Here is a 12,693-nt window from a genome sequence, read left to right on the forward strand (position 1 = left end):
GAAGATGTATAATTGTTTGTTTCCTTTTTAATTTTGCAAGGTACGGATTTGAGGTCGAATCTTTTTCAAGAAGGGGAGGATAATACGAGTACGATCACGTAGATGGACTTATGAGGGCATACGTTAGACCCAAGGCTTGGTGTGTACAATAAAGTGCAAAAGAGCACCTAAATGGACACCAAAACAGTCCACTACATACACTAAAAGGGCCAAATCAGTTCACTACATACACTAAAGGGGTGCCCCTTCACTAGGGGTCCTTTTGGTCATTTTACCTATTATTTGTAATACACTATAAATAGAATAATATAAGGTTTCATTAGGGGATTTTGATGAATATTATGAGTTTATAACACTTGAAACATTTCCTCTCTAAGTAGAGAAGACCATCAACCCGAAATTGTAACTAGGGAAATCAACTTGAGTGTGAAATCGCTCGTGTTGGATTCAAGCTTGGAAACGTTGGATGCTTGGGAGATCGGGGTCACTCTTGTGCCAACATAAAAGTTAGGTATTTGATGTATGTGATGTTAAGGGTCCAAGAGTGGAATAGGCTCTTGGGTTCTTAAGATTATACCTTCACTTTGTCTATCTATCTATCTTTACGTACATTTCTTGGACTCTTTGTTGTTGTTCTATTCAAAACCGTGTGTTGTTTTTTCCATTGTGTTATTGTTCATCTTGTTCTTCATCTTGTTATCTTGATACTCTTTTTGTTAGTTTGTGGTGGCAGTTTTGGTGTCAAATACACCATTGTTATCTCGTATTATTATTGTTGTAGTGAATCGGAGAGTGGTTTCCAAAAAGGTCTTCGGATCCTTAAGATTAGTGGACTGTTTGTGCACTTTCTTGATGTTTGCGGACTGTTTTGTTCTTTTGGAGGGCCAATTACACAAGGTGAAACCGTGAATTTGTGGTCAAATTCCTCTCAAGATGGAGAGGATGATACGAGTACGATCCCGATCATGGACACTTTTTGAGTATTTTGAAGACCATCTAAAGAGTGCACAAGTCTAAGTGTGAAGGAGGCCCAAAATCGTCCCAAGCACACTCCATGGGCAGTTTTTGGAGCCTTTTTCATTAAAAGGTCTTTTAGTCTTTTGTCTTTTATTTTGTAATGTAATATAAATTGAACATTGTAGGGTTTTAGTTGGTAGTTTTTATGAATGTTGAAGAAAGAACACTCCTCTTAGAGAGAGAGAGTCCATAATCGAAACTAGGGCATATCATAAGGGTGGATTCTCTTGTATGTTGTATTTTGCTTGATACATTGGTGCTTGGGTGGTGGACGCCTCTCTTGTGTCAATTGTAAGAGTTAGGTGTTTGTTGTGTGAAATGTTAAAGGTCCAAGAGTGGAATATGCTCTTGGGTTGTTAAGACTATATCAACACTTGTCTAACTATCTATCTTGTATCTTATTTTAGTTTCGGCTTCTTGTGTTGTTAATGTAACCCGTTTGTTCTTGTTGCTATTGTAATATTGTGGAGCTTCATCTTGTGTTGCTAAAATTGTTGTTGGCTGACTGTTTTGGTTTATCAACACCTTGTATCCTCTTCTTTCTTGTTCTAGATAGTGAATCTGAGAGACGTCCTCATTTGGTCCACGATTTGTTGTGATTTGTGGACTATTTTCGGGTGTGATTTTGTGTTCCCTTGTTTGTTCTGTATCAGTGAAGGACAAGATGCGATAAGTGAGGCTGAGATGATTTAGGCATGTGATGAGGAAGGGCACAGATGCCCTAGTTCGTAGGTGAGAGAGGTTAGCATTGGACGGTTTTAGGAGGAGTAAAGGTAGGCCAAAGAAATACTGGAGGGAGGTGATTAGACGTGAAATGGAGCAGTTACATCTTACTGAGGACATGACCCTAGATATGAAGGTATGGAGGTCGCAGATTAGGTTAGAAAGCTAGTGTCTATGGGTGAGTCGTAGCAAGTAGTTAAGAGAGCTTTGGTGTAGCTAATCCTAGGACTATGTCCATAGGTAGGAGCTGCTGATTAGGAGAGTTTGGGTGTGATGAGTGTCTTTGATTTGTGAGTGTATGGTATTACTATATGGGTGACTTATTTCTTATTTCTGTTATTCCATCCATCTCGTCATGTTTCATTGCGACTTTATTTACTATTCTTTGTCATGAGCCGGAAGTTTATCGGAAACAACCTCTCTACTTCTTCGGAGGTATCGGTATGGACTGTGTATATTTTACCCTCCACAGACCCCACTTTATGGGAATACACTGGGTTTGTTGTTATTATTGTTGTGTATTAATTTATGTGTCTAGCATGATGAATTTAGGATTTAAGTTTTATTGTTTTAATCTTTACTTTAAGGGGTCGTTTGGTGTGAGCTATAAGGCATAAGTAGTCACGGGATAAAATAAAAGATTATTTTATCCCATGTTTGGTTGGAGGTATTAGTTAATACCGGGATAACTTATCCCACCATTTACATCATAGTGATGGGGTAAGTTATTCCATATGAATGATGGGATAAGTTATCCCGGGTTATTCCGGAATATCTAATTTCGGAATTAATCATCCCGGGATAACTATTTTCCAATCAAACAACCCCTAAGGTTTTTAGTATACTGAACTCACTGCATTTTTATTTTTCCAAATTATGAATTCATACCTCCTATTTATTACTTACGACTTTTATGAATATTTATACATAAATTTATATTCTCAATCAAAAATATAATATTTAAATGAACTCGATATTAATAGGCTACGTCCGCCCTACGTTGTCCTAGTATTGCCAAAATTCTGAAAGGCATGTGTATGGTTGACGCACTCATTATATATTTCTACGATCTATACGAAGATGACATAATTATCAGGGGTTACTCTACTTATGACTTGTCACTTTCAGTTTATTGTCATAGAAAATGACACATTATTTTAGTGAGATAAAGTAATTAAATGGAAAATAAATTATAATTAAAGGAGAAGGAAATTAAAATTAAAAAAACTACAAAATTTCTCTTTATCAAACTTAGGTGCTTTGCCTTGACTCTTTGAAGCAAACACTAACACAAAATTAGTGGTATCATATGTATGAGTTAAATTGAATTTAGGTGAATCAAAATAAATTGAACTAAAAAATTATATGGATTGATCTATAAAAGTCAATCATAAGTCAATGCAGGTCTTACCAAGGGTTAATTCTTTATTTATTTTTTATAACTATTTAAGTTCCTAATTAAAAAATTCTTTGTTATGATTATATATAATATTTTTTTAAAGAAAAGATATTTTTTAAAAAATATTTTAGCAAGTCCTCGTAATGATCAATTTGAACTATATCGATCCATTTCATAAATAGACTGAAGTTGATGAGTCATAGTGCTTTAAGCCAATATAAATAGATTAATAATTTGCCCAAACTTAAATAAATTAAACGAATCATATTTTCGCAGCACTTTTAATCATACAAACAATCGACATACTTGAAGACAAGCAAAGAGCTTTTAGCAAAAGCCCAAAACATGATTTGATGAGCATTTAAGCATATGAATTGGCATTACCTTCAAAACAATTAATTGGAAAAGATATATAAATGTGTTCAAGTGTAAGGCCATATAAACAAGTAATTACAATTAAATATCATTATCATATCATATCAATAAGATGAGATTTCTCATCTTGCTGCTGGAAAATTAGACTCTTAATTTGTAAGGCTAAAAATCTTAATAACAAGTAAGTATTTTCACACTCTCATTTTATACAATATAGTTAATATCACTACTATTTTGGAAGTCAAATATCTCTAGTTGCTTTTCAAAAATGTTAAAGATATTCTTAACGATTCTAATCCTGATATTATATGATTAAACACATTTAACGTTTAATTCATCAAAATATGTGTTTATATTATATCCCTCTATATAGAAAATATATAATACTTGAGACTATTTGTTGAAATGTATTCCCCTCAAATATAAAGTACCATTTCAAACTTTACATAAAATCTGGATTAATTAATTGCTGTGATGATTAACAAACAATAATTCACAAAACTTGTGAAAAGTTGTAGGAAAAAGAATAATCAAAAATGTAATTTCAAATAATTGAAGATTAAATATACTTAACCAGTTATTACAAGAACTAAGTCAGAATCTAGTAGTAATATTTAAGTAACTAAAAACTCAACTTGCCCTATTCTTCGGTATAATGTCTTTATGATTTAACACATGTTATTGTTTCTAAATATGTAAATTTTACTTTAAAAGATTGAAAATTATTTTTGAGTTCGTACAAAGACTTAGATATTGGCTAAGATAAGACTAAAAATTTACATAGATCATCCTTTTTAAACTTTATTTGTGAGATTATACTTATATATTGTTGCCGTATTCCAAATTTGTGGCATTTTTGGGGAATGGATAGACTATCTATCGAAAATCTGATTGCTTAGAGGCAACCACTAATTAGGAATATTTAGGATTAGATAAGTCTTAATTATAGTTCATTGAATAGAGATAGAACTTATAAAGATGTTAGGATAAATAGATAGAATTAGGGTAGGTTATCTTTTTGTTTGTTTATAATCAGATACAGCCATACTTGCATTTGTTTATTTTTAATTATAAATCTTCTCTCTTATTCAATGAGTTAAAGTTAAGTCTTATCTAACACTAATTAGTGGCTACTTGCAATAATTTATTTTTTGGCCTAAACACACGTTTTCTTTGCTACTAACACTTTACGTCAGAAGAAAATATAACATACTCTCTCCGTTTTAGAGAAAATGATCTAATTTGATTTGACACGTAGTTTAAAAAAATATATATTTTTTTTAAATTTTATGGTCCTAAATTAAAATTATGTCAAATGTATCAAAATGTCATTTAATCTTGTAATCTTAAACATGTCAAGTAGAAAGTTGAAATTAAAGTATTGCCAAAAAATTTTAATTTTTTTTTTTTTTTTAAATAGATTAAAAAGAAAAGTAGGATGAATTTTTTTTTATTAAAACAAAGAGAGTATCTGAGATTATGCTGAAATATTGGTAGGGTAGTTTGCGACTGCATGCCACATGCATATTTATCCTGTCTCAAATTATTTTAGTAGGTTAGATGTGAACTTTTCTGGTTCCATTCAATCCTTGGAATCTAATAATTTGAAATTCGATTAATTTAAATTCGTACCGAAGGAGGGGAGGAGGTCATAAATACGTTTCATCAAAGATAATTTCATTTTGGATAAAAAGATATAAATAACATTTTGGATGAAATATAGACATGAAAAATGGTCATTGAATTTTAATATCATTTTCTAGCAATTTGTTGAGAGCTTTATGTAATATTGATACAAATTTGATATATCTCTTATACAGATATGTATTCTATGCAATAAAGATACAATTTTTATATGCATTTTACAACAATACAACATATATATATATATATATATATTATACAACAAAGATACAAATTTTATGCACATCATATTAAGAAATACATATTCTATATAACAATGATACAATTTTTATTCATAAATTTGCTGCTTTATTTTTGTTACGAACTGTATCAATATGGTATATGACTTATATCAATGTGGTATAGGAACCGTATGTAAACTACCTAAGCTAAAATGACCATAATATAAAATTTATTTGAGCCGATTGATCATGAATATCCAATAGCTCAAACATGGTTCAATTGTTTTGAAAAAGACCAGCACATCTACTTTTCCCGTTCATCATTTTAGGGCACGAAATGAACCACAACTTGATCTGCGGATGAAGTAGCTTTTGTTATTTAACAGAATCTATGAAAGATCACGTATTATTGAATCAATCCAAAATAATATAAGCTCTACATGTGCATTGTGCCACTTGCTGTGGCAAACAGATAAGTCAATTAAGTTCATTTCATCAATCATACATTAGAAATTGACTATTTTTTAAAACTTAGATCCATGCATTACTTCATTGAAAGTGAGTGATTTTACATCGATTCTTTTTTCTGCATCCCTGAAACTAAGGAGCTGTTTGGCCATATAAGTACTTTATTTGTGGAATAGCTTTCACTTCATTTAAAAATCAGTGTGTAATCATGAAAATTCCAAATTCAATTTGATGTTATATTTTAAATTTGGAACATAGCCTAAAAACTGTTTACTTTTTGCACTTTTGAAGTTGTTTTAAATACATTCAAGCTAGAAAGTTATTCCAAATATTCTTCATTTTCAGCTCCAACCCCCATAAATTCCAAATAAAGAGAAAGCATTTGAAATCTATGCTCAAACGCTTACTGCAGAAACAGTCTCTCTACTTCATCTAAAGTAGTAATGTGGATTTCGTACATTTTACCCTTCTCAGACCCTACTTTGTGGGAATATACTGACTGTGTTGTTGTTGTTGTACTTTTAACAAACATTTATTTAGAGAAGTTCACTATAAAGGACTGCCTCACAAGTCCAAGAGCCTAATTCTAAGGAATTCAAAGTTGACAACCACACTGAAAGCTTGCACCCCTACCCCACACACATAGGCTTTACCCAAATAGCCAGCAAGATGTACGTTAAAGCTTTTTTCTAGCCATTATACATGAATTATACGTATATTATACATCCATAGACGATTTTTAGTTTAAGCAGTTGGGCTATGGGTGTATACCAGTGCACATGTATATATGCATGAAAGGGAAAAAGAAGAAAAAACAAAGAGCATAACATAATAAATTAGAGAACTTCATAAGAACCTTCACCTTTTAATGTCAAACTATCTTGTTGGTGAAAAAGCTATTGATGCATGAATTGAAGTCTTCCAAGAAGCTACTACATATTTACATGATCAATGGTCAGGAGGAGTTAGTTTATCATCATCACTTTCATCACAATCGCCATACACAACCGAGATGTAGTGGCCCAGATCTTTTGGTGTTAAGCCTGGAAACCGATGTAAACTGCTAGGCCGCGGGTCAATTTGGACAAATGGCCATCTCATACTTTCTGCTGCGTTACATTCTTCCCATCCATCTCCAATAACACAAAACTGCACGTTTGGCCCACTGAACCGCTCCTTTATCCATGAGAAGCATTGGAGCTTGCCCACTTCCCATGAGCTGTAAACTAAAATCATGACAGAGATGTTAGAGAATGCTCCTGGGAGTTGCAGGTTGCATTATTATACGTTGACAAACATGAGAAAGGAAGAATGTTAACTATCGCAGGACCTAGATCCATGGCTGTGCCAGGATATGCACGAGCTTAGGCATAATTGATTTGAAACATACATGTATCCAGTTCCTAAACTCAGGGATAATGAAGCTCTCCCTCCGACCCTTATTCCTAAAGGGAGATTGCCAATTACTAAACATAAAAATATGAGCTGGAGACATCAGTGATATTTCCAAAATTCATTCAACCACGGTTTGTAACTTTGCTGGTGAAAGGTTAAATATAATTAGAAACTAGGACAGTCAGAAAGGTTAGATATCAGAATGACGAAAGAACTAACCGTTTTCGCTAGGGAATAAATCATCCAGGCGAAAGAGCAAGCATTTAACTAAGCTGGGTATCAACGATCCGGAAGTCACCAAGATATTCACACGCTGGAATATAGTATCTCCTGCATCATTGGTAGAAACAGTAGAGGTGGCCAAATCTCGATTCCCAACTGCACACTGCTCCAAGCAAGTCCTAGCTGCATTGGAAGGAGAACGAGAGAATTTAAACGAGCAAATCAAGTACATCTTATGCAAAAAAGCATCATCATGTATCTGTAGAGAACACAGAATTGAAGAAAAACACCTTCAAAAAGTGTAAACACAAAAACAACTGTAGAAAGTAACTGGAATTAACATCCAAGCTTTAAAAGTAAAAACTAGTTGAATTAGAAAAACTAAAGGCCTCAGAGAAAAATATCTTATTTCCAACTTGTATCTATCAATGGTGGTTCCAAATATGCGTCCATATCCAAAGTTATCAAGATATGAAAATGATTTTTTTTGGAATGATAAGCGGCATTTCGTTGATGACAAAACAACACCAAGTGCTGGAATATTTACAACATTAACAAAACAGTGAGCAAAAAGAAAATAGGCAAGCAGAAGGCAATAAAAGAGGCAAAAGAAAGATTTGGCTGATGTAAATGATACTGATGCACTTTGCAAAAAGATGGAAGCTGCTTTGAGAAATAAGGTAAGACGAGGAAGTTAGTTTAGAATTTTAATGTCATGTATTTACTTCTAAGTTGGTGACTAGCACATTTAGCGTTTCATCAACTCGTATATTTCTTGTTTGCATTTGTTTGTTACTCTGATATTTTTATATTTCTTGTTTGCATTTGTTTGTTACTCTAATATAAAATATCAGAATGCCCAACTGCTCTTTAATATATATCTATCCTCATCCGATCACCAATATCATCCCACCTCCTCCCACGACGTGGATGGCAAAGTAGAGAGAAATAGTAGTATAATTTACAGTTTTTGATTGCCCCAGTCTGTTATAAAATTAAAAAATAAAGAAAAATTATGAAAAAGAAGGAAAATATAAATTTAAAGAAGAGGACTCTGAAGTTCTCCAGATCGAAATAAGGCAAGTTTCGGAAATTCAAGATAATAGAAATAGGTTCAGATTTGTGATTTCTAGAGCACTGGGAGTATAGAATCCTTTTGACTTCTCTATCGCACATGGATAGTGATGCATGGATCTAATATTACTGAAGAAAATCTAGAAGAAATAAGACACATTTTAGATCACTTCACATAAGGGGGCAAACAGGAGAGGCAGTATCCTGGGAAGTCTCAGTTGAGTTGAGGTAGTTTATTATCTGGTCTTATTTGCTGATTTCGATGAAGGTGTAAATTAATTTCTTTGGTGCAGAGAAAAAATTTAAAGCATTCTGCGCCTATACAAACACATGAATTCAAAATACACAAACACGGCAAAAGAATATGTCCTATGCTTGTCCACATTTGCGACATTCTATCATTGCAGTTCCCAGTACACAAAATTAAAATCCATACTGCACGATGATTCACAGTGATAGAATCCAGAGTAACCTACCTGCTGAGAACCACAAATCAGTATAACTATCAGTGACGTCATAAAGCTCGATCCACAATTTAATCATGTCTTGGTCAAGAATACTATGTAACCCCTACAACAAATGGTAAATGAAGGTTGTTATAGTAACGTTATGTTATACTTGAACGCAAATTACTCAAAATATTCAAACATAAGCACCACGTCTAAGAACAAAGTTAGGCCCGTAGTTTTGAATAACTAAAACAAGAAGCTGTGACTATATATTTTCCTTTGGTTGAGAAGGGAGACTGTCGAACATAGGGGAAGGCCCTAAGCACTTTATTTCGTGATCAATACACCAAATCTGGCCGAATGTGTAGTTAATGGCCCCAGCAAAAATAGAGATCATATACAGCCTTCAGTACTAAGATCTATAAAGTTTTTGTTATGGTCTAACGTTAACTAGAGGAAAATGCCATGTCTTTTTAGAACAACCAGTCGGTCAGTAGAACGAGAATATTTGATTTGAGAAGGAGAGAAAATTGTTCCCCTATTTGGTCAAGTTGAGTTGCTATTTTGTAGATTACCTGCATATCCCTTCGGTAATGGAAATAAATGGTCCATACGATCTAGATGCATAACTTTCTTGAATGTGATTTTTACACATCAAAATCACGAGTATTCTTGTTTTAGCCAAAACCAGGAACAATCCAAGTTAGAAATTCAGACACGCTATTTATCACGTCTTTTTTTTACAAGTAACCATGCTATTTATCATGGTATCCTAGTTATGAAACAAACATAGAATGTCAGAGAAACTAGAGAACCACATCAACTAAACTTATCGAGTAGGTTTCATCAGAGTTGGACAACAATGATTTTCACTACAAAGTACTGAATGGAGTAGATTTTTCACTCTTAACACACGCTGGCACCATTCGGCAGCCTCCTGTCATTACTCAGGCCACAAAGGCATTTAGATGCACCACAGAAACCTTTAATCAGATAACTTTTTAGCCTATCAAGAACATTCCAGCTTTAGGCAATCTTCTCAGTTAGGAAGTTACTTAAACGGGTTATCTAAATGATAAAATAACTTATTTCACAAATAACCTAAGTAAGAGCAACGAACCAGTTCATCCATAGAAATTTCAACTAAAAACCTATCTATTTGTCATAAGCGATACAGAAAATGGACTATTATAAAATAATCATAACATTAAAATACCAAAGTAGTACCTTTTTGTACTTTTGTGCTACGACCCGATGACGGTAAGCTAATCTCTTTTTGTTAAGATCATCATTTGGGGGACCAAAGCCGTCTTTATTGAAGTCATAGTCAGTGAGATCTCGACCATCATCATATTGTTTCATGACATCTAGATATGGCATATTGCAATTTTCAACCTGAAAATCAACATAATATAACAGAGTTAACAAGCTTAATGTCCACGATCAGCAGGACTCATGAAGACTGTGTATTAGTTCCCTGGTCAAATATATTATAAGAAGATTAACTAACCTGCTTGTAAAAGAAGTGGTCATCACATATCTTAAGAATATGATTCTCCCACATCGTACCAATTTCTACACCACTATGTACATTCTTGGATCCATTGAATGCCTCAGCATATGTCCCATTTATTAACGACTTCAACAATATGAGGGTTTCATCCATGTCCCAGATATATACATTCATTTTCCGATCCATATAATTCCAGCAGAAACCAATGGATGAAAATTTAACAAATCTCCTGATGACAGGTGAAACAAATGTATGTATAACCTAATGAATGACAAATTACTTTTCAGATTCTATGTAATATGAAATACAATTGTATGGAAATGGCAAAAAGTTATAGACAGGGACAACATCACACAAAGAATAAGTCTGAAATTCGCATAATCCCCAATATACACAGTTTAGAGTGAAATGTCACCTTTGCCTCAATGAAATGACAAATCAATAAAAAGTACACAGGTGCTCTTCCCACAAAAATCACAGGTTCTCAATCATCTTTCGGCACACAAATGTTACTCAAAGTAAATGATAAATTCTTTCAAGCTTTTTGTACTAAGCTTCATTAACATCCTTCTCTTTCGTTTTGATCAATCAAAAACTTCAATACTAAACACAATCCAGTGTCACAAATATGTACCAGCTGTTTATATGACTCCGTTTGAGATCATCCACTGTCATCTATCAAGTTTTTCAACAATATATTGTGACACCCCAACTTAGGATTAAGGAGTCCCACATTGGCAAAACACAGGAGGGATGATGGGTATATAAGTAAGCAAGCCTGGGGCAAACCTCAGCGTCCTCGCTAAGTCCATAAGGGGGGTGTATGTGACACCCCAACTTAGGATTAAGGAGTCTCACATCGGCAAAACACAGGAGGGATGCTGGATATATAAGTAAGCAAGCCTTCCTCCCTAGTGACACGCTTTAAAACCGTGCGGACCTGGACCCGAAGCGGGTCGTGCGGGCCTGGACCCAAAGCGGACAATATCACTAGTGGGGAGTTACAGGGCCACAGGGGTCTCTCGGGACAATATCACTAGTGGGGAGTTACAGGGCCACAGGGGTCTCTCGGGCCTTGAGGCCTTGATGGTTCGGGATGCCCGTCGTGGCCAGGGCCCCGGCTCGGGTCGTGACATATATACAAAACAATATTCTTACCATGTTTTTAATTGAAAATCATTTCCATTCAGCTAATCCAATAAACATATCACACACACAGCAGTGTCAAAATCAATAATTATCTATTTTCTTCTTCTTCTTCTTCTTCTTTTGTTTTTTGGATAAATTTTGCGGACACTTTACCCTTACCCTCCCCAGACCCCACATTGTGGAACTACACTAGGTATGTTGTTGTTGTTGATTATTATCTATTTATCTATGGTGCAGGTAAGCAATCATAAGGCAATTTTATGACTTACTTCACCATTCAGAAAGCACAAAGTTGAAAACTTTATCTTGAAATTCCAGGTATAAATCAAGAAACAGCTAAAAGAGATCTACAAGCCTTTACTGAAACAAACCTTCCCCAAAATTTTCAATTTTTTATCATAAAACTGTACAAAGAACTGGATTAAAAAGAAACCCATGACCCTTTATCCCTAAAAAAGAACATAGAAACTAGAAAAAGAGCAAACATGGATATCCAAACAAGTTGTAATTTTTTTCATATCAACAAGATGAATCATAAAGCCAAGAAAAAAAACATGTTGAGGACAAAAATAAATGGAAAGAAAGAAATACAGTACCTAAGAGTAGCTATAAAATTGTTGAGGAATTCCAAACTTCAATTAGTTCAGAGAATTTTTTTAGCTGTTTTGTTATTGGCAATTTTGACTGATAATTTTTGATACGACAAAGTACAAAGTTGGAAGAAGGCAGGTACAGCGTGGGCTTTTGGGCCAGTTACAAAATTTGATGGGCCAAGCCTGTGAAATCCAGCATTTTTTTACGAACAAACAACATAAATTCCTACAATTTGGAGCTTAATTATAAAAAATTCTGACTTTTTGCATAATTATTAAAACTATTATTCGAGATACATACTTAGCTACTGATACATCCAGATAAAATATATTTTTCCTTTGTAAAGATACATAATTAGTTCTCGATATATTTTTTTCAATTTTGGGTCTATCGTGATGTATAATACATCTAATGAAGGTACATTTTTTCCTTGTAAAGATACATAACTAG

At 33.9% G+C, this 12,693-nt stretch overlaps 1 protein-coding gene across 4 annotated transcripts; it reads right to left on the minus strand.

The window, feature by feature from the left end:
- Positions 1 to 5,488: 5,488 nt before the first annotated feature.
- LOC107873388 (eyes absent homolog) lies at positions 5,489 to 12,400 on the minus strand. 4 transcript variants are annotated; one of them, XR_001675310.2, is made up of 7 exons: positions 12,246 to 12,379; positions 10,498 to 10,761; positions 10,215 to 10,382; positions 9,015 to 9,108; positions 7,462 to 7,647; positions 6,710 to 7,073; positions 5,489 to 5,733 (listed from the first exon to the last, which is right to left on the minus strand). XR_001675310.2 is itself a non-coding variant. In XM_016720227.2 (6 exons), the coding sequence occupies exons 2-6, from the start codon at positions 10,684 to 10,686 to the stop codon at positions 6,796 to 6,798; spliced, it is 915 nt and encodes a 304-aa protein (XP_016575713.2). In that variant the 5' UTR covers positions 10,687 to 10,761; positions 12,246 to 12,400; the 3' UTR covers positions 6,672 to 6,795. The 4 variants fall into 4 exon arrangements, 2 of the variants coding, with proteins under 2 accessions (XP_016575713.2, XP_016575715.2); XR_007043550.1 differs by having other exon boundaries at positions 10,498 to 10,729; positions 12,246 to 12,373; XM_016720227.2 differs by lacking the exon at positions 5,489 to 5,733 and having other exon boundaries at positions 6,672 to 7,073; positions 12,246 to 12,400.
- Between the last annotated feature and the right edge of the window lie 293 nt (positions 12,401 to 12,693).

Source organism: Capsicum annuum, chromosome 1, assembly GCF_002878395.1.
Source record: "Capsicum annuum cultivar UCD-10X-F1 chromosome 1, UCD10Xv1.1, whole genome shotgun sequence".
Lineage (NCBI taxonomy): Eukaryota > Viridiplantae > Streptophyta > Magnoliopsida > Solanales > Solanaceae > Capsicum > Capsicum annuum.

Bases quoted from the DNA above. Each gene is read 5' to 3' on its own strand.
- LOC107873388 (XM_016720227.2), bottom strand. From the start codon at position 10,686: ATGGATCGGAAAATGAATGTATATATCTGGGACATGGATGAAACCCTC. The intron at 9,109-10,214 runs GTACTACTTTGG...CATTTGTTGTAG, and splicing joins TAGCACAAAAGTACAAAAAG to GGGTTACATAGTATTCTTGA. The intron at 7,074-7,461 runs GTTAGTTCTTTC...TCATGATTTTAG, and splicing joins TTTATTCCCTAGCGAAAACG to TTTACAGCTCATGGGAAGTG.